The sequence below is a fragment of the Hyperolius riggenbachi genome, chromosome 5 (genome assembly GCF_040937935.1).
Source record: "Hyperolius riggenbachi isolate aHypRig1 chromosome 5, aHypRig1.pri, whole genome shotgun sequence".
NCBI classification, from domain to species: domain Eukaryota; kingdom Metazoa; phylum Chordata; class Amphibia; order Anura; family Hyperoliidae; genus Hyperolius; species Hyperolius riggenbachi.
The window spans coordinates 204,747,522-204,770,845 of NC_090650.1; the positions used below are offsets into that span (position 1 = coordinate 204,747,522).

At 41.4% G+C, this 23,324-nt stretch overlaps 1 protein-coding gene across 1 annotated transcript in view; it reads right to left on the bottom strand.

Moving 5' to 3' along the window:
• The window catches only part of RECK (reversion inducing cysteine rich protein with kazal motifs), a 182,480-nt gene that overhangs the window by 101,750 nt on the left and 57,406 nt on the right, over positions 1-23,324 (bottom strand). Inside the window, exons 6-8 of the mRNA XM_068236611.1 lie at positions 8,686-8,733; positions 6,902-6,935; positions 6,003-6,200 (exon numbers count right to left, since the gene is read on the bottom strand). Coding sequence (XP_068092712.1) covers positions 6,003-6,200; positions 6,902-6,935; positions 8,686-8,733 — 280 coding nt within the window. The remainder of the gene's footprint in view (positions 1-6,002; positions 6,201-6,901; positions 6,936-8,685; positions 8,734-23,324) is intronic.

A 23,324-nucleotide genomic window follows, 5' to 3' on the forward strand; every position in this document is an offset into this window, starting at 1 on the left:
ATGGGTGGGGTTTTTATAGTAGCATTGCTATTTTAAAACTATAGGGGGTGAAATTGGAGAAATAGTTTATTTTTTCTTTTGTTTTGTGCATTTGCCTTCAAAATGCATAGAAAATATAGTAATTACTAAAAACAAGTATCGCCCACAAAAACCTTAATTTGTGACGAAAAAAACAAAATATAGATCATTTACGTGTGATGAGTAGTGATAAAGTTATTGGCGAATGAATGGGAGGAGTGCTGACAGGGATAATTGCTTCTGCCCTGAAGGTGAAAACACCTGCGGGCTGATGTATTAAAAAAATTGTATGGTGTGTGTTTCCATGTTATCCCCCACACCAGTTTAAAAAAACTACTGTGTCTAGAGACATGACTCAAAATGTGTAGAAAAGAATTGGTAGATGAGGTTAGTATCAACAGTTAATCTACTAGAGGCAAAATAAATCTTTTGTTTCTTACAAAGGTTTGTCGTCATTGAGGTAAGCTACCTCACGTTTTTGTCAATTTTAAACTGCTTTTAGATGCTTTCATCTATGATTAGGGCGCCTCTTTACAATTGTCTAGTGCATCTTGTACCCCCATACGTGTCCAGTTTGAGGGGTGGAGACAGACCACGCGTGGTCCCCTTTCTTTTACCCAAGGAGTGCGACCGCATCTAGGTCCTCGGTGACCTCCCCGAGTGGTTTATTGTCTCCACATGCTTCCTACGGTCGGTTGCCCCTCTGCAACCCACCTTTGTGAGTAGAATTTCACTTACTACAATTACCCGATTGTATTGACATACTGCACCATTGGGCTCCCCGTTTTCATTCCCTGTGTCCTTTTTCAGAAGGTGTCCTGACACCCACTACTATTTTTTGAAGAGACAGAAGTTCAATCTGTTTCAGTTTTTTTAAGTGATTTCACATGCTCTTTACAAAAAGAAAAAAAGGGTAAAGTCTACTTCTCCTATGGACTCACCCAGCTCTGATCGTGCTTCTTATTAGCTTGAAAAATTAATCAGAGCAGGCGTCACATAAACAAGGAGATCCATTAACAGAAATAATTGTGGATTGCATTCAGTTAAAGGAATTAGAGCTTTGTAGGGGTTCCATCTCATTATCATCTGGGAGAATATGTTTACAAGAAGAATAAACAATGTCTGGGCAATCATATTCTTTTACAGGACTCCTCAGAGTTTCCCAACAGGGCTGCATCTGAAAGGATAACAATAAATATGTATTAGCCTAAGTGATAGAGGAATAGTAGTTGCTGCACCAGAAGGACCACCACCAGTGAAAAGAACACTCAGGATCAGAACATTTAGTGTTCATAAAACATAGTGGCTGAGGCGAGAGAAACGACCAACAGAATAGAAGAAATATTATCCAAGATATAAGGGTGAACTAAAACCAGTCTCCTGAAGGAATTGCATAGCACCCTCATGCATGAAATGTTAATTTATGAATAGGCAGACTTATTAATCTGGTAATCGGGGTCCGCAGAGCAGTAGTACAACAAATTTACCTTTGGTAGTATGCACAGCATGCCAAATTGTATGCAGCAGCATAATAACTTACCCCTGGGCTGGGAGTTCAAAAGGAAGTAAGCACATGCTTAGATTGAGTCTGAGATAAAACCTGGAAGCAGAGAAAGCAGAAGTAAAACGGAAACTTGGATGTTGTGGAAAGCAAAGGGCTTGTCAGACATACAGCAAATATTTCCCTGGCAATACGCCTGAAAACCAGGAAGTGCTAAGTGGAAATGTTCCTCAGAAAAGAAGTCTTCCTAAAGAGCAAGACCAGAGGAGACTGGATGGACTAAGGACCAGGTATGTGAACTTCCTATGTAGCAGTAAGGTAAGGACAAACAATATAGGGAAAACAAGCAGGCCTGCATGTATTTTTCTGTGGTAAACTTCTTCTACCCCACTTAAGAACATCCAACTTACGACTGACCCACCAATACGAACGACCAAAAAAGGGGAACAAGTCAAAAACATTTTTTTTAAAAAAAAACCTTGGAATTTTTGAGAAAATCAATTTTAAAAAATTCTAAGAAAAAATTGTTACATTTTGCAGTACACTATGCTGTATGGCAAGTGCTGCATGCACATGTTATACATTTTAAAGCAAACCTGTGACCCAACTTGGACCCTCTGGACGTTTGTGTGGATTACGTGAAATCAATTAAATTTCAAAATTGTAATTACATAAAGTCGTAATTGCTAAATTTTACATGAAATGGAGTAAAATCTGAGCACAGCTGCAGCCATGAAGCTACACACGTGGTGTTACAAAAGCTGCTTTTTGGCTGCATCTTAATTCTCAAGCGTGCAGAAGAGGTCTAAAAGTATTAGAGGCAGAAGATCAGAAGGACAACCAGACAAAATTTGCATGGTTTAAAATGAAATAAATATGGCAGCCTCCATATACTTCTCACTTCAGGTGGCCTTTTAGCACATCCTTATTCACTGACCCAGAAAAAGCACGCAGATGCGGTAATTTGACTTGCCAGACTTCAATGGTTGCATGCTTACAGGTCCCCCTTTCCCCAAAAGTGCGCTAGAAAAATAAACAAACTGGACCTCCTGTTTAGGATGTCTAAGGATCTAACCACTGCAGCCTTCCAATCCATGCTGGTAGGTTTTTGCAATGGTGATGTCATGTCCAGTTGATGAATTAAAGAATACAAAAAGAGAGACGAATGAAGAAAACACAAAACGAAAGAGTAAACAGAGATTTAAACAAGAAGATAAAAAGCATACAGAAGAGGATTACAGATGAAGAAAAAAGTATAACACAAGAAGAAATAACGATACAGATCACAAGAAAAGTATACAAATAGGTAAAAATAAAGGGTATGGGTTTAAGAAAAAAATAATATAAAAAATGTTTTAAGTAAAAAAAAAAAAAAAAAAAAAAAAAAAGAAGATGTATTGAGTGTATGTTTTAAATTATTGAGTGGGAGTTTTATGAAAAATTTCCCTGACAAATCTGCCAGTCAAAATCTTTCAGACGCATATTTTAAATTCCTGTACATAGTGTTATTTGGCATGAGAACGCTGTTACCATCGATGACAATGAATCACAGTTTTGCTTATTGAGTCTGAAACTTCCAGTTTTTGCTGATCGCACCTCTGGCAAATCACTCACTAGAGCACTTTTGGCCACGATTTAAAAAAAAAAACTTTGTGTAACGATTGTGGAACTTTCTCCGTGATCAGCGCACAACTCGTGCGCTGATGCGGCGGAAATCCTCCACAGGCGTATATTTGCAGGAACCCAGCAAAAGGTGCAATGCACCTGTAGAGGGAAATTCCTGTCGGCAGATGGCGCTGGGGAGTGCAGAGGAACCTATCCTCTGTACCTCCACAAATGCCAGACAGGAATTGTACGAAGCGCAGAACGCAATCGCAAGAGAAGCGATTGCGAATGAGAACGAGCAAAGGGACAGGTTGTATGTGTGTGCGCCAACCTAGTCGCCACCCCACGACAGTGCACACACAACAGCAGATATGAAATAGGAACGCGATCGCGAGAGGTGCGATCGCCAGACGTGACACAAGGCAGATCAGAACAGAATACGAGGTTAGCAAAGGCACAGCAAATAATACAATGAGAACAACAAAGAAAATAACAAACGCTAACTGAACGCGAACACCGCACTCATTCGCAACAGTGCACGCGTTTGTGCGCGGTCTCCACGTGATAAGCACAATACAGACAAGCACGCCTAACTAACCAAGACAAGACAGACACCACACAAACGCGCTTGCTACACGGTTGCCTTACCGCAGGCACCAGCAAGCGCACGCAAACAGACAGACAACGAGAATCGATCAAACAGGAACCACTGCTCTTACCGTCAGAGCCAGTGCGAACCAGGTATCAGAAAGACCCACTGCTCTTGCTGTCAGAGCAGTGTGATCCAAGCACACGACAAACAGAAGGAGTAACCAGCAGCGACCGCAGCCGAGGTTAGCTCCAAGATCCAGACCAGAGGAATCCACTGCCACTAACGCTAGGGCAAGTGCGATTCAGACAGACAGAACAGAAGGATTCACAGCACTAGGGCAGGATGCCAGTGCGATCCAGGTACAGAGTAGCAGGACAGAAGGATCCACAGCACTAGCGCAGGATGCTAGTACGATCCAGGGAGGCAGAACAGAAGGGTCCACAGCACTAGCGAAAAGAGGCTAGCACGATCCAGGGAAACAGATCAGAAGGAGCTACCAGCAACAACCGCTGTTGCGGTTAGCACCTAGACACACAGAACGATTTCCTGTCGCTGGGACAGAACAATCGCAACAGACAAACAAAACAGATAAACAATCCTAACTGCACAGAACGATTTCCTGTCGCTGGGACAGAACAATCGCAACAGACAAACAAAACAGATAAACAATCCTAACTGCACTAGGGAAACCTGCCTAGTGCAAGTTCCAGGAATAACTCTAAGCTGATCTTCAAACAAAGAGCATGGCTGACACTCCTCCAGGAGTGTTTCACAGGAAGGAGTCCTTATTACCAGCCAAGCATTGTGGGAAACAGATAGTACTTATAGAGCAAGCCCACAATGGATGTGGCTAGGCAATTTGTATGATAAACGTATGCAAATTCCTCTGCAGCAAGCTGCAGAACTGACAAAAGGTCTCTCTTAAAGAGACCTGCAGAATGCAGACCTGAACAGTGGTCAAAAAGCTGCCTGTCTGCACAGGCAGCTGAGCAGATTCTCACACTTTGCCAATGAAAGTGGATGGTGGTGAACCAATTAAAGTGATTGTGATTAGAGATAATCAAAGGACATGCAGAATTTTGTTAGCGTTTGTACTGTAATGTAAAGATTTAGACATTAGAGCATGGGAATTGCTTCTGAAAACACTTACAAAACGCTAGCACAAAGCCTAGTGGGTCCCTGGCTTTAGTCTGTATCCAGTGAGTTCTCTGTTCCCTGTTACAGGCAGTTTCATACAAAAAAGCAGCAAAAGAAGATACATATTCAAACACATTATCCAGAGACATACTGCAGGATAACATAGTCTACTGCAACATAATGATGGTAATGTGCTCACTGAGTTTTATGGGCATTGTGTTTCTGGGCACTTTCCATTATTGTGCAATGCATCACACATGACATGTGTGCATAGTGCTAATGCAGGAGGGAGTTTAGGGGTATTGGTGAAGGAGGCCCAGCCCTAAACCCCGCCTACTACTCCCTGGCACCTGCACTGGTGCAGAGATGTGAGGAAGAGATCACATGAGATCCACAGTAGCCTAGAAGCACTGCGTTTAGATGCTAACATAGTAGCTTTATCCTTATTTTCAAAACATTTTGCAAGTTAGTGTCCACTTTTAGTTCCCAGAACTAAAGAAACGCCACATTTTAATACTTCACAAGCCCTCTTGTGTGAAACCTCCACTGATGCCGCCATGCCAGGATACACAGGAGCATTTGTCGAGAGTCACATTTGAACGCAGTCAAGTAAACAAAGCATGTGCTGCGTGGGAAGCGATAATGATGCATGCAGTCATAGCCAAGGTTTGTACACCCAAAACACCACTACCAAATGCACAAATAAAACAGAAGAACCACCTGGACAAATGCATCATACATGTTGTAGGTATTTCAAAAACAAGGCCTAAGCTTTTAAAATCAGGGAGTATTAAAGATTTTAAACCGGACCTGAACTCAGAACATCCGCTCCGCCGATACACAACAGCATAATAACCTTTAAAGAAAAGCATGTATTTGTTACAGCTGATACAAATCCTAAAATAATTCTGCACAGTTTCTACTTCCTGATTCATGGAAGTGAATGTGCTTTCAAATGGGCTTATCTGCCATCTCTGCCTATGGCGGTTATGTGACACAGGGGAGAGATGAAATTACAACTTGAGAAAAATGAGGGGGAAGGAAACAGGCTAAACTCTCTAAATACATACAGGGTGCATTTCTCTCGGTTTTCATTTTGTCCTGTGCAAGAGTTCAGGTCCACTTTAAAGGGAAACAAGAACAACTTACTATCAGCCGGGTTTCTCATGGGATAGGACTGAGTGTAGTTGTTCACACACTGCACTAACTGAGGGCTGATTGAAGCACAGTAATTCTCCACTGCTTTGATCTGTGATGGCCCTGGTGAAGAGTCAGTTCGGAATATAGCTTGACAGTATTCCCGGCAGTTGGTGTGTCGCCCAGCATAGCTGCAACATACAGATCCCACTGAAAGAGAAATCGTGGCAGTTCAAAATGAATTGTGCTGCTTAAAACATAATTGTGTACAGTACAAACTGATGTACTACAACTGAAAAATATATGTATAAAAATGTTCACTAGCATACGTCCTAATATCGAATAAAGTTCACAGAAACATTCAGTTCTTTTCCTAGTGAGATTATTCTGTGCAACTACAAGAGACACAAGAATAGCCCTTAGGAATAACATGCGGGAATTCTCAGTTGTTACGCAACTAACAGTAGATAATGCTATTGTAAGCTTTCAAACCTAACTTCCTTCTTGAGACGTGACACAGAGCTAGTTTAGAGCCATTCAAAACTGGATGTTACATGTAAGGCCGAGCCGGCGAGCACAACATTCAGTCTCGCCTGATCCAGCTACAAATTCGTTGTGATTGCGGATGTCAGTCAAGGAGACTGCTCTGGCTCAGTTATCTGATATCAGCGGTGACCATGACAACCAAATTCTGAGAAAATACTATAGTTCCCATTGCTATGTTCAACCATTAATCTGTAACAAAATATATTCTCCAACTCTTAATACATGAAACCTCCAGATGTGAAAAATCATAAAAAGAAAGTCTTGAAAACATAAATAAAAATTAATGAAAAAGATATGATGGCCCTTCCATATAATTTATACAGCCACATAAAAAATCAGGATCCATTTAAAGACAACATACTTACTTTCATTCCTATTGACACAGCTAATAAGTGCACTCTAAAAAAATAAAGGAACAGAATATTAGTGGTTTAATCAAATATAGTGTAACTGTATTTTTATTTTTTCCTTTAAAATGTATAAGAAGTAAATTGATTCCTGTGGGGAAAAAAACACAAAGAAAGAATAGTTTGTCACAAACAACAATGTATACATCAGTGATCTGCAAACTTGGCTCTCCAGCTTTTAAAGCGGTATCGTCACCATAAAAAATCAAATTTCAACAACAACTGGTCTGAGTGTATTAAGTGATAAAGATTTTAATCCTGCATTCAAAACTTTCAAAACTTTTTCTGCTGTTATGATTTGGAGTTATCCCATACTTAAGGAGCACTGGCCCTTTAGTAGTCGGTGCCAAAGAATTGCAAGCTGGGGGTTCTTTTATCTATAATCTATTCCTCCTTTTCCCTTTATTTCCCTGCCAGCTGCTTATCTGAAACCTAATCCCCTACTCACTTGTGTTTACAAGCAAGGCTGAGGTGACTAAGCGATTGGAGGAGACAAGAAAAAAAGTAAAGGGCAGAAATGACATCACGAGTTAGCCTTAACTGTGGGCAAAAGACATGGCCCCCACCACTAACAAAATTATCGTCATTTACTATATAACATTCACTGAAATCAAAACGTGGACAGTATAATACATGTGTTATGTAAGTAGATCAAGTATTTATCTACTTATGTGTATAGTACCTCAGCGCAAAAAGGGGTGTGGAACTTGCCCCGGGCTATGCAAGCCCACTCGAGATGTAAACAGATGACAGTACAATAGAGGTTACATCTAGCTGCCCAAATACTTGCTGTAATCCCGATCTCTGTATTTCAAGTAATCGCGATATCACAGCGGCTGGGGATAAGAGCTTGCTCGCTCTACCACTTCCTGTTTCCGGTCCGTCAAGCCCTACTGCCAGTAGGGTGCGTGCTGCACTGCAATGTAGTTCCGTGCGCCAATAAAATCGCACCGGACAGCCTAAAAAAGAGATAGGCAACATATAGTGCAGAGAGTAGCGAAATGAGTGGCCACCGCTTAGGAATCACTTACTAGAAGCAGAGCTTGTTTATTGCACGTAATAAAACACGTAGACTCCTCTCCCGACTTGAGTTTCGGCTGTATGCCTTCCTCAAGGCATACAAGTTCCACACCCCTTTTTGCGCTGAGGTACTATACACATTTTCTCCATCATTGGGTCTGAGCCGACCCCACCTCTAGCAGCAACACATTCATCCACACAAGCGCAAACTTTTTCCTTATTTATCTACTTATATATGTGTTTTTTTTCCTGGCATAGTATGGCTGATCCTACTGCTTTAAGGAACTACAAGTCCCACAATGCATTTGCCTTTATGAATCATGACTGTGGCTGTCAGACTCCCGCAATGCACTGTGGGACTTGTAGCTCCTTAACAGCTGGAGAGCCAAGTTTGCAGATCACTGGTATATATCAATAGGGTGTCATAAGTGGTGATAAAGTTTTTTTCTGTTTAAATAAGGACACAGCTTAAAAGTCAAATCTGCTCTATGCCATAAGGGAAAAACAAGAAGTAGGTGTGAAGCGGTTTAGAGAAAACAAATATATACTCTGCTGTTCAGTTCAAATACTTAAATCATGATCTGTTTTTACTGAACTTATGAATGTAAACTTTACTTATGGCTAATAGTACCAAATGTATCAGCATAATCTGTGGAATCCTTTTGCTGAAGCAACAACAACTTGTATTCCCTTTGTAACAAAGGACATCATTACAATCGTACCTCATATTGCTTTCTGCAGGTTTTTAAAATGTCATTCGTTGATGATGCCTAAACAGGAATGATAAAAGAAGAACTTAGTACATACACATTATAAAATCCATTGAAACCACTAAAATGGGGTATTAAAACTTTACAAATTCGGTTAAACTTTTATCACCTATTGGGGTTAATTTTTTTTATATTTATATTTTACCCTTTAAGGCCCTGATTCAATACATTTCTATTTAAAAAAGAAAAGAAAATAGCGAAGTACGTAATTAGTATTGCATTATTATTTCCGGTTTAACCACAAATACCAAATAGAATTTTGTGGCTTAGCTTAGTTTAGTGGGGAACACAAAAGGAAGCGATAGAAATACATTTTGAAGAACAGGAGATGTCTTTGTGCTCTGAATCCACTTAATGGGTCAAAAATAAACTTTCTGGTGTCTACAGGGCAGCATACTAATGTGCAATCTTCCCCTTCCCTTGACTCAAAAAACCATGTCTCTGAATAATGGCGTTACATCCTGTACCAACACTATTCTTGTTTCTCTCACCAACTACAAGAGGAACCCTGGATCCTGTTATCTCTTTCCTGCTTATCTCCAAAGGTTTTTGTGTGCAGACCTCAGCCAGGTTAAACTTCTCCAGACTACGGTCCTCTCCAAGGTCCTCTCTTTGGGTCACTGAGAACCTTTCTCTGGGGCTCTCTAGGAATTATACCTGTATATATTGCTTCCTGTATTTTATAAACCTAAATTATATTTAGGTCCCCGCCACTTGAATACTCTATTTGCAGTATTTGCATATGTGCTTTACTTTGATCCCTCTTTTATCTGGTGCTGAGTTTGCATTGGTATAGAGTTTATTTTGTTTGCTTTTTCTGTAAGCTGGAATCAGTCTTTGGGTTTTCCCTCTCATCTCATACTGTATATGTGAACTATGGAAAGGAGTGGTTGGCAGCAATCTAGGTATGGGCAATGTGTTCAGCTGACACCAGAGTGTTACATAATATAAACAAATGTAAGGTGTTGGCATAAATACTGACCAGTTATGCTGGTACATATATTTTTTCCTTTGTCTGTTAATTCATGCCCTCTTTGAGATGGACTCTAAATGACTTCCATCTTCATTTCAGCTGCCTATAATAGGGACTATAGAAGCGACCATCACAAATCAAAAAGATGATGCGGAATAACTGTTTTATCCTTTTAAAAAAGTGAGCAACTTTGGAGCTAATATTTGTTTTTGTTCAGATGTCAACATTAATACACATTTATTGTCAAAAATATTGAAACCGTGACAGATCAATTCTCATTGTGGAAATTACAAAAACATTAGCCTTAGCACCTAAATAGAATCATATAAAAAACAAATCTAGTCAGATTGCTTCATATGTCAGCTGTGGCTTGATATATGTATCCTACTAATATTATAAATGGGAAAGTTCAGATGTTTGGATATTTGGACATTTGGATGTTTGTTACTCGATCATGCAACAATGGCTGAACGGATTTGAATGAAATTTGGCACACACATAGTACATTACCTGGAATAACATATAGGGTACTTTTTATTCCCATAACCGAAAAGTGGGCGGAGACAAATACAAATTTCACTGGGAAAATGTAAACTGCAGCCATTCTTAGACTGTTAATGGTAGGATTCTCAAACTCTGCACAGTCAGTCACTGGATGACTGGGATTAATATTCAGAAAAGTGGGTGGAGCCTACAAAAGCCAATCAAAATTCACCTATTGATTTGCAAGGGGAATGTTTAATTGCTGCCATTCTTGCACTGTTAATGGCACAAGCCTCAAACCTGGTACAGTTGGTCATAGGGTGACTGAGGGTCAAATTCAGAAAAGGGGTGGAGCCATAGCCAATCAGATCTGTTTCATTTCAATGCAAATTACTGATGCCAAACACTGCAAAGCTCACAAACTAGGTCATTGAGCAATTGAGTAATCGTGTGTTAGGGTTAGAAAAAGTGGGCGCAGCCAACACCAGCCAAATACATGCCTGGGCAATGCTGGGTCATCAGCTAGTAGGTAATAATTATCTGCCCAGAGATATTGCCTATACCCATCACATTCGCCTGCGCATTCATCCACCAGAATATAGTGAGCTGTATCTTATAACATGCTTTTCCATGACATATCCCTCTATACAAAACAGGGCTTCAAATATGGCAGCTTCCATAGGATTCACACATCGGGTCCCTTTTAAACAGTAGAAGATTTCAGCACTATATACAATCAAATCCATAATACCGTTTCCAAAAACCAAGTATAAGAAAGAAAAGTCACTAAAAAGAAAAGCTAGAAAGAAACAACAGAAAAAATTCCTAAGCTTTGAAAGATAAATGTAAATGATCTGTTTTAAGACATGCACATGTGCAAAAACAGCAGGAATAGTATGGTGTCATCTTTCTCCTTGTAAGAGAGAACAAAGCAGCAAGCTGTAACATAAGACATGCAGAGCCAAAGACGTACGATTCAAGTTAATGTTCCTAATATAGAACTGATAGCTCTTGTATTAATGAAAGAAAGACTTGAGAGTCATCAGACTTCCTGAAGACCAGCCAACCACACCAAGTGGAGGTGAAAACTTTCATTTTATTATCTGTTGCTACCAGGTTCTCTGAATGTATCATGTAACATAGAGTCTCTGTCTGAGCACTTACAGTATAGTTTCTTGAAGTAATAAATCTGGCTACATTTACAGCAAACCTACAGTTAAAACTTCCTATTTCCTCTTGCAAAGCATATGCAGATCAGATGTTTTTCTGACATTATTGTCAGATTTGACAAGATTAGCTGCATGCTTGTTTCTGGTGTGATTCAGACACTACTGCAGCCAAATAGATCAGCAGGGCTGACAGGCAACGGGTATTGTTTAAAAGAAAATACATTTGGCAGCCTCCATATTCTTCTCATTGCAGCTGTCATTTAAAGGACACCAGAGGTGAAAGGGATGTGGAAGCTGACATATTTAACCTCCTGAGCGGTATGGACGAGCTCAGCTCGTCCATCACCGCCGGAGGCTGCCGCTCAGGCCCTGCTGGGCCGATTTTTATCAAATAAAGTGCAGCACACGCAGCCGGCACTTTGCCAGCCGCGTGTGCTGCCTGATCGCCGCCGCTCTGCGGCGATTCGCCGCAAGCAGCGGCGAAAGAGGGCCCCCCTAGCCGCCTGAGCCCTGCGCAGCCGGAACAAAACGTTCCGGCCAGCGCTAAGGGCTGGATCGGAGGCGGCTGACGTCAGGACGTCGACTGACGTCCATGACGTCACTCCGCTCGTCGCCATGGCGACGATCTAAGCAAAACAAGGAAGGCCGCTCATTGCGGCCTTCCTTGTTTATTATGGGCGCCGGAGGCGATCGGAAGAACGCCTCCGGAGCGCCCTCTAGTGGGCTTTCATGCAGCCAACTTTCAGTTGGCTGCATGAAATAGTTTTTTTTTTAATTAAAAAAAAAAACCCCCGCAGCCTCCCTGGCGATCTCAATAGAACGCCGGGGAGGTTAAGGGCACCTCTACAGATCCTTTTTAACTATTTCTGAAACCCAGCCAGGAAGCAGTGAGGCACGCTAAAGCTGTGACAGTATTGGGGGGGAATTATGAATGAAAAACCTATTGGGAAAAGTAGCCAATGATAATATTCTCTCCAAATTTCTGTTTGTAGTACAGAACCTATGAAGCGCTCCAAACAGCTAGCCTTTATCTGATCAAAACTGGAAGCATTCAATAGCCAGGCTGGTGTTAATCCAACAGAGTAAGTCAATCTCCGCTGAACTTACAAATCGGTTCTTACCTCCCTGTGCTTGTCCTGAAAGCTTTCACTCTGTTGTGTTTATGAGCAGCAGAATCCATGGACTGAGTACATTTATTTCATATACCAATGATTGGAATTTTTGTACTGCCATTTTATTTCCTTGTTTGCAGAATACTATCATTTGTTAGAAACAATGTTTTTTGTTTTGTTGGTGTACACATATTTGGGTCATTTAAGTGGTGAAGCATTACGTTATATGTATTTTTGATCCACTAGATGGCATCAGTGTGTGAGATTATCAAACATACAGTGGAGGAAATAATTATTTGACCCCTCACTGATTTTGCAAGTTTGTCCAATGACAAAGAAATGAAAAGTCTCAGAACAGTATCATTTCAATGGTAGGTTTATTTTAACAGTGGCAGATAGCACATCAAAAGGAAAATCGACAAAATAACCTTAAATAAAAGATAGCAACTGATTTGCATTTCATTGAGTGAAATAAGTTTTTGAACCCTCTAACAATAAAAGACTTAATACTTAGTGGAAAAACCCTTGTTTGCAAGCACAGAGGTCAAACGTTTCTTGTAATTGATGACCAAGTTTGCACACATTTTAGGAGGAATGTTGGTCCACTCCTCTTTGCAGATCATCTCTAAATCCCTAATGTTTCGAGGCTGTCTCTGTGCAACTCTGAGCTTGAGCTCCCTCCATAGGTTTTCTATTGGATTAAGGTCCGGAGACTGACTAGGCCACTCCATGACCTTAATGTGCTTCTTCTTGAGCCACTCCTTTGTTGACTTTGCTGTATGTTTTGGGTCATTGTCGTGCTGGAACACCCATCCACGACCCATTTTCAGTTTCCTGGCAGAGGGAAGGAGGTTGTCGTTCAGGATTTCACGATACATGGCTCCGTCTATTTTCCCGTTAATGCGATTAAGTTGTCCTGTGCCCTTAGCAGAAAAACACCCCCAAAGCAAAATGTTTCCACCCCCATGCTTGACGGTGGGGACGGTGTTTTGGGGGTCATAGGCAGCATTTTTCTTCCTCCAAACACAGCGAGTTGAGTTAATGCCAAAGAGCTCTATTTTGGTCTCATCAGACCACAGCACCTTCTCCCAGTCACTCACAGAATCATTCAGGTGTTCATTGGCAAACTACAGACGGGCCTGCACATGTGCCTTCTTGAGCAGGGGGACCTTGCGAGCCCTGCAGGATTTTAATCCATTGCGGTGTAATGTCTTTCCAATGGTTTTCTTGGTGACTGTGGTCCCTGCTAATTTGAGGTCATTCACGAACTCCTCCCGTGTAGTTCTAGGATGCTTTTTCACCTTTCTCAGAACCATTGACACCCCACGAGATGAGATCTTGCGTGGAGCCCCAGAGCGAGGTTGATTAATGGTCAAAAACCTCTTTGTTACAGCTGATACAAATCCTACAATAAATCTGCAGTGTTTCTACTTCCTGGTTTCATGGAAGCAGACATATTGTTAACATCCTGTGCTTGCAAATTAGCTTATCTGCCGTGACAGTCAGGTGACACAGGGGAGAGATCAAATTACATTTTGTGATTAGACACAGATGAGGGGGAATTAGACAGGCTAAACGCTCTAAATACATACAGGGTGTACAGGGAGTGCAGAATTATTTGGCAAGTTGTATTTTTGAGGAATAATTTTATTATTGAACAACAACCATGTTCTCAATGAACCCAAAAAACTCATTAATATCAAAGCTGAATATTTTTGAAAGTAGTTTTTAGTTTGTTTTTAGTTTTAGCTATTTTAGGGGGATATCTGTGCGTGAAGGTGACTATTACTGTGCATAATTATTAGGCAACTTAACAAAAAAAATATATACCCATTTCAATTATTTATTTTTACCAGTGAAACCAATATAACATCTCAACATTCACAAATATAAATTTCTGACATTCAAAAACAAAACAAAAACAAATCAGTGACCAATACAGCCTCCTTTCTTTGCAAGGACACTCAAAAGCCTGCCATCCATGGATTCTGTCAGTGTTTTGATCTGTTCACCATGCAGCAACAACCACAGCCTCCCAGACACTGTTCAGAGAGGTGTACTGTTTTCCCTCCTTGTAAATCTCACATTTTATGATGGACCACAGGTTCTCAATGGGGGTTCAGATTAGTGTTGGGCGAACATCTAGATGTTCGGGTTCGGGCCGAACAGGCCGAACATGGCCGCGATGTTCGGGTGTTCGAGCCGAACTCCGAACATAATGGAAGTCAATGGGGACCCGAACTTTCATGCTTTGTAAAGCCTCCTTACATGCTACATACCCCAAATTTACAGGGTATGTGCACCTTGGGAGTGGGTACAAGAGGAAAAAAAATTTAGCAAAAAGAGCTTATAGTTTTTGAGAAAATCGATTTTAAAGTTTCAAAGGGAAAACTGTCTTTTAAATGCGGGAAATGTCTGTTTTCTTTGCACAGGTAACATGATTTTTGTCGGCATGCAGTCATAAATGTAATACAGATAAGAGGTTCCAGGAAAAGGGACCGGTAACGCTAACCCAGCAGCAGCACACGTGATGGAACAGGAGGAGGGCGGCGCAGGAGGAGAAGGCCACGCTTTGAGACACAACAACCCAGGCCTTGCATGAGGACAAGAAGCGTGCGGATAGCAATTTGCATTTTGTCGCCATGCAGTCATAAATGTAATACAGATGAGAGGTTCAATAAACAATAAACAGTAATTGGTGTTGTCCAGAATGCGCACAATGCGTGGGTCGCGTTCAATGCAGTCCTAGGCCGAGGAGGTCATAGCCTAGGGTTAGCAACGTCTGAATCTCACGAAATGTCTCATGCAGGTAGAAGACATATTGTTAGACTTGGGCTCCAAAGATGGGTTCCCTACATCTCTGCAAACCAGAGTTACAGGGCTCCAAATTTGGTAAAATCCCCCATAGGCTTTCATTGGGACTCCTATTTACAGTTCCAAAATCTCACATCTTTTCAAAGGGCAATTGCTCAGCAGTGGCAAATTTTCTAGCATTGTAGGGACCCTTAGGGGGAACATGACTGGTGAGTTTCGGGCCCCTAGGCCAAAGAGGTCATAGCCTAGGGTCACAAAAACCTGTTTATTTGGGCTATTTCAATGGTAGTTATGCTGACGTACATAAATCTCAGCCATGGCCGTTAGCAACGTCTGAATTTCACGAAATGTCTCATGCAGGTAGAAGACATATTGTTAGACTTGGATTCCAAAGATGGGGTCCCTACATCTCTGCAAACCAGAGTTACAGGGGTCCAAAATTGGTAAAATCCCCCATAGGCTTTTTATTGCCTCCCTATTTTTACTTTCCAAAATCTCACATCTTTTCAAAGGGCAATTGCTCAGCAGTGGCAAATTTTCTAGCATTGTAGGGACCCTTGGGGGGAACATGACTGGTGAGTTTCGGGCCCCTAGGCCAAAGAGGTCATAGCCTAGGGTCACAAAAACCTGTTTATTTGGGCTATTTCAATGGTGGCGAGTCTGACGTACATAAATCGCAGCAATGGCCGTTAGCAACGTCTGAATCTCACGAAATGTCTCATGCAGGTAGAAGACATATTGTTAGACTTGGATTCCAAAGATGGGGTCTCTACATCTCTGCAAACCAGAGTTACAGGGCTCCAAAATTGGTAAAATCCCCCATAGGGCTTTCATTGGGCCTACTATTTACCGTTCCAAAATCTCACACCATTTCAAAGGGCAATGGCTCAGCAGTGGCAAAACTCACCAGTCATGATCCCCCTAAGAGTCCCTACAATGCTAGAAAATTTGGTACTGCTGAGCCATTGCCCTTTGAAAAGATGTGAGATTTTGGAAAGTGAAATAGGGAGGCAATGAAAGCCTATGGGGGATTTTACCAATTTTGCACCCCTGTAACTCTGGTTTGCAGAGATGTACGGACCCCATCTTTGGAATCCAAGTCTAACAATATGTCTTCTACCTGCATGAGACATTTCGTGAAATTCAGACGTTGCTAACGGCCATGGCTGAGATTTATGTACGTCAGCATCACTACCATTGAAATAGCCCAAATAAACAGGTTTTTGTGACCCTAGGCTATGACCTCTTCGGCCTAGGGGCCCGAAACTCACCAGTCATGTTCCCCCTAAGGGTCCCTACAATGCTGAAAATTTGCCACTGCTGAGCAATTGCCCTTTGAAAAGATGTGAGATTTTGGAAAGTGAAATAGGGAGGCAATGAAAGCCTATGGGGGATTTTACCAATTTTGCACCCCTGTAACTCTGGTTTGCAGAGATGTACGGACCCCATCTTTGGAATCCAAGTCTAACAATATGTCTTCTACCTGCATGAGACATTTCGTGAAATTCAGACGTTGCTAACGGCCATGGCTGAGATTTATGTATGTCAGCATAACTACCATTGAAATTGCCCAAATAAACAGGTTTTTGTGACCCTAGGCTATGACCTCTTTGGCCTAGGGGCCGAAACTCACCAGTCATGTTCCCCCTAAGGGTCCCTACAATGCTAGAAAATTTGCCACTGCTGAGCAATTGCCCTTTGAAAAGATGTGAGATTTTGGAACTGTAAATAGGAGTCCCAATGAAAGCCTATGGGGGATTTTACCAAATTTGGAGCCCTGTAACTCTGGTTTGCAGAGATGTAGGGAACCCATCTTTGGAGCCCAAGTCTAACAATATGTCTTCTACCTGCATGAGACATTTCGTGAGATTCAGACGTTGCTAACGGCCATTGCTGCGATTTATGTACGTCAGACTCGCCACCATTGAAATTGCCCAAATAAACAGGTTTTTGTGACCCTAGGCTATGACCTCTTCGGCCTAGGACTGCATTGAACGCGACCCACGCATTGTGCGCATTCTGGACAACACCAATTACTGTTTATTGTTTATTGAACCTCTTATCTGTATTACATTTATGACTGCATGGCGACAAAATGCAAATTGCTATCCGCACGCTTCTTGTCCTCATGCAAGGCCTGGGTTGTTGTGTCTCAAAGCGTGGCCTTCTCCTCCTGCGCCGCCCTCCTCCTGTTCCATCACGTGTGCTGCTGCTGGGTTAGCGTTACCGGTCCCTTTTCCTGGAACCTCTTATCTGTATTACATTTATGACTGCATGCCGACAAAAATCATGTTACCTGTGCAAAGAAAACAGACATTTCCCGCATTTAAAAGACAGTTTTCCCTTTGAAACTTTAAAATCGATTTTCTCAAAAACTAAAAAAAAAAAAAAAAAAAAAAAAAAAAAAAATTAAAAAAAAAAAAAAAAAAAAAACTATAAGCTCTTTTTGCTAAAAAATTTTTTCCTCTTGTACCCACTCCCAAGGTGCACATACCCTGTAAATTTGGGGTATGTAGCATGTAAGGAGGCTTTACAAAGCACGAAAGTTCGGGTCCCCATTGACTTCCATTATGTTCGGAGTTCGGCTCGAACACCCGAACATCGCGACCATGTTCGGCCCGAACCCGAACATCTAGATGTTCGCCCAACACTACACGTGACCTGTTCGGCCAATCACAGCGCTAGCCGAACGTTCGGGGAACGTTCGGCCATGCGCTCTTAGTTCGGCCATATGGCCGAACAGTTTGGCCGAACACCATCAGATGTTCGGCCGAACTCGAACATCACCCGAACAGGGTGATGTTCTGCAGAACCCGAACAGTGGCGAACACTGTTCGCCCAACACTAGTTCAGATCAGGTGAACAAGGAGGCCATGTCATTCGTTTTTCTTCTTTTATACCCTTTCTTGCCAGCCACGCTGTCGAGTACTTGGACGCGTGTGATGGAGCATTGTCCTGCATGAAAATCATGTTTTTCTTGAAGGATGCAGACTTCTTCCTGTACCACTGCTTGAAAAAGGTGTCTTCCAGAAACTGGCAGTAGGACTGGGAGTTGAGCTTGACTCCATCCTCAACCCGAAAAGGCCCCACAAGCTCATCTTTGATGGTACCAGCCCAAACCAGTACTCCACCTCCACCTTGCTGGCATCTGAGTCGGACTGGAGCTCTCTGCCCTTTACCAATCCAGCCACGGGCCCATCCATCTGGCCCATCAAGACTCCCTCTCATTTCATCAGTCCATAAAACCTTAGAAAAATCAGTCTTGAGATATTTCTTGGCCCAGTCTTGACATTTCAGCTTGTGTGTCTTGTTCAGTGGTGGTCGTCTTTCAGCCTTTCTTACCTTGGCCATGTCTCTGAGTATTGCACATCTTGTGCTTTTGGGCACTCCAGTGATGTTGCAGCTCTGAAATATTGCCAAACTGGTGGCAAGTGGCATCTTGGCAGCTGCACGCTTGACTTTTCTCAGTTCATGGGCAGTTATTTTGCGCCTTGGTTTTTCCACACGCTTCTTGCGACCCTGTTGACTATTTTGAAAGAAACGCTTGATTGTTTGATAATCACGCTTCAGAAGCTTTGCAATTTTAAGAGTGCTGCATCCCTCTGCAAGATATCTCACTATTTTTTGACTTTTCTGAGCCTGTCAAGTCCTTCTTTCGACCCATTTTGCCAAAGGAAAGGAAGTTGCCTAATAATTATGCACACCTGATATAGGGTGTTGATGTCATTAGACCACACCCCTTCTCATTACAGAGATGCACATCACCTAATATGCTTAATTGGTAGTAGGCTTTCGAGCCTATACAGCTTGTAGTAAGACAACATGCATAAAGAGGATGATGTGGTCAAAATACTCATTTGCCTAATAATTCTGCACTCCTTGTATTTCTTTAAGTTTTCCTTCTGTCCTGTACAAGAGTTTAGGATTGTTAAAAAGTTATTGAACTTTTACAGTTGTGTTGTAATTTAGTTAATGGTTTGTATATACCAAACTGCCGTATGACCAGATTCCCTGCGTTTCAGTTATGTGGCAGCTGCTTGCACTTTGTTACTTATGTCCTTGTGGTCCACAGCTGAGGACTCAGCGCTTCTGGCTGCTTGCATCTTACGTAATTTCTTGCTTTCATCATATTAATGGGCAAAAGCCTTTCTTCCACTTAAGAGGATGCAAGTTAGCTTCTTTTTTGTTTGTGAGGACTCTGTGATAATTACAATAATATAAGGAACATGCAAAGGGGTTGATATCCTGCACATCTACTGCCAACACCATTTTTTCATAATCTGATCCACTATGATTTGTGGCTACAGAGATACAGTATATATCTTCCTTCCTCCTGCCTACCATTTGTGGGAATAGTACCATACCTGCATTGTATGATGTTCTTACCATATTAGTAAGGCTTAGATAACCAAATCCTTACCTATCTTTATCATTTAAAGGAGGTATATTATTAACCTGCTCATATTTGTAATAAATGACAACTATCAATAGATACCGTTTTAAAGCAATATAAGTAATTAATAGGTCAACATTTGTTATAAAAACAGTAACTGTAAAAAAAGATTTAAAAAATCCTGCTATTATCTTTGAAACAGTTTGTCATAAAGATACTGACAGAACCTGCCTTGTGAAGTGATGTGTAGTATGACTCATTTACCGTTCTCCCCCGCCATGCAGTGTAAGCTGTGTGACCGCTGCAGGTAGGTAATCAAAGGAGCAAGAGACATCCATTCTCGTTCCCTCAGTGCCGATTTTAACTGACTGTGCATGCGCGGATTGCGCGCTATGTAGAGGTTCATTGGCTGTGTCACTTACATTGGAGACAGCAGCATTAAACTTCAATTTAGTGCACACATGCACGGTAAGTAAAGATCAGCACAGTAGGAGTGAGAGTGGATTCCTCTTGCTCCTTTGATAATCTACCTGCAGCGGCTAACAGCATGCTGTGAGAGAGAACAGTAATGGGTCATGCCACACATCACTTCACAGGGCGGGTTCTCTGTGAAGATGGACTGTCCTATTGTCAGTATGTTTCGTGGCAATCTGTTTTTAAGTTACATATGCAGTAGTTACATACCGGTAGTTTAGTTGAAAAAAAGACATTCGTCCATCAAGTCGCACGGAAACAATAAATTAATTAAATAACACCATCCTGAACCTGCACTTATCCCAGTTGATCCAGGAAAGGCAAAAACATTACAATGCCTGGGCCTATTAGCCTTTAAAGGGAAAAATTCCTTCCCGACTCTAGATGGCAGTCCGATAAATCCCTGGATAAACTCTTTCAGGAATTACCTAAAAATTATAGCCGTGGATGCCCTTCATAGTTACATAGTTATTTTGGTTGAAAAAAGACATATGTCCATCGAGTTCAACCAGTACAAAGTACAACTCCAGCCCGTCCCCCACATACCCCTGTTGATCCAGAGGAAGGCGAAAAAACCCCCACAAGGCATGGTCCAATTAGCCCCAAAAGGGAAAAATTCCTTCCCGACTCCAGATGGCAATCAGATAAAATCCCTGGATCAACATCATTAGGCATAACCTAGTAATTATAGCCATGGATGTCTTTCAAAGCAAGGAAAGCATCTAAGCCCCCTTTAAATGCAGGTATAGAGTTTGCCATAACGACTTCCTGTGGCAATGCATTCCACATCTTAATCACTCTTACTGTAAAGAACCCTTTCCTAAATAAATGGCTAAAACGTTTTTTCCTCCATGCGCAGATCATGTCCTCTAGTCCTTTGAGAAGGCCTAGGGACAAAAAGCTCATCCGCCAAGCTATTATATTGCCCTCTGATGTATTTATACATGTTAATTAGATCTCCTCTAAGGCATCTTTTCTATAGACTAAATAAACCCAGTTTATCTAACCTTTCATGGTAAGCGAGACCTTCCATCCCACATATCAATTTTGTAGCTCGTCTCTGCACCTGCTCTAAAACTGCAATATCTTTTTTGTAATGTGGTGCCCAGAACTGAATTCCATATTCCAGATGTGGCCTTACTAGAGAGTTAAACAGGGGCAATATTATGCTAGCATCTCGAGTTTTTATTTCCCTTTTAATGCATCCCAAAATTTTGTTCGCTTTAGCTGCAGCGGCTTGGCATTGAGTACGATTATTTAACTTGTTGTCGATGAGTACTCCTAAGTCCTTCTCCAAGTTTGATGTCCCCAACTGTATCCCATTTATTTTGTATGGTGCTAGACCATTGGTATGACCAAAATGCATGACTTTACATTTGTCAACATTGAACTTCATCTGCCATGTATGTGCCCATATAGCCATCCTATCCAGATCCTGTTGCAATATGACACTATCTTCCTGAGAGTTGATGATTCTGCACAATTTTGTATCATCTGCAAAAATAGCTACATTGCTCACTACTGCATCTACTAGGTCATTAATAAATAAATTGAAGAGCACTGGACCCAGTACAGACCCCTGTGGGACCCCACTGCTAACAGTCTCCCATTTTGAGTACGATCCATTGACCACAACTCTTTGTTTTCTGTCCATTCGCCAGTTCTCTATCCATGCACACAAACTCTTCCCCAGTCCTTGCATCCTCAACTTTTGCACCAGACTTTTGTGGGGAACAGTGTAGAAGTCCTTTGCAAAGTCCAAGTATATCACATCTACAGCATTCCCAATATCCATATTAGCATTCACTACCTCATAAAAGCTGAGCATGTTAGTCAAACAGGACCTGTCTTTAGTAAACCCATGTTGATGCTGAGAAATAAGATTATTTTCTACTATGAAGTCATGTATAGTATCTCTTAGTAACCCCTCAATGCAAGGAAAGCATCCAAGCCCTTTTTAAATGCAGATATAGAGTTTGCCTGAGGTAAGATGTACTTCCTAAGGTAAGAGGTTACACATTTTTTAACCACTCTCACTGTGAAGTACCCCTTTCTAAATAGATGGCAAAAACTTTTTTCCTCCACCCGCGAATAATGTCCCCTTGTTCGTTGTACAACCCTAAGGTCAAAAAGCTAATCTGCCAAGCTTTTGTATTGCCCTCTAATGTACTTATTTATGTTAATCAGGTCACCTCTTAGTCATCTTTTTTCCAGGCTAAATAAGCCCAGTTTGTCCAAACTTTCTTGGTAAGTGAGATCTTCCATCCCTCTGATTAATTTAGTTGCCCTTCTTTGTACCTGTTCCAGAAGGTCAATGTCCTTTTTATAGTGTTGTGCCCAAAACTGTATTCCATACTCCAGATGTGGCCTCACAAGTGATTTATACAGAGAGAGTAGTATACTAGCATCTCAAGATATTATTTCCCTTTTTATGCATCTCAGAATTTGTATTTGCTTTAGCTACCACTGCTTGGCATTGTATATGATTACCTAACTTGTTATTGACCAGTATTCCCAAGTCCTTCTCCAAGTCAGATGTCCCCAGCTGTATGCCATTTATTTTATATGATGATCTACCATTGGTGCATCCAAGGTGCATGACTTTACATTTATCAACATTAAATTTCATCTAACACGTGCCTGCCCATATGGCCATGTTGTCAAGGTCCTGTTGTAATATGTCACTATCGGTCTTCGTGTTGATAATTCTGCATAATTTTGTATCATCAACAAAGATGGCTACAATACTCTGTATTCCGTCTACTAGATCATTAATACAGTAAATACATTGAAAAGAATAGGACCAAGTACTTACCTCTGTGGTACCCCACTGCTAACAGTTTCCCATTTTGATTATGCTCCGGTTATCACCACTCTTTGCCTTCTATCCCTTAACCAGTTTCTCTATCCACATACACACATTTTCTCCTAGTCCCTGTATCCTCAGCTTTTGTACCAAGCTATTGTGGGGAACAGTGTCAAAAGACTTTGCAAAGTCCAAGTACACTACATCTATAGCTTTCCCAAGATCTACATTTTTATTCACCACTTCATAAAAGCTGAGCATGTTGGTGAGACAGGACCTGTTTTTAGTAAAACCATGCTGTTGAACTGAAATAAGATTATTCTGTGCTACATAATTTTGTACAGCATCCCGTAGGATACCTTCAATC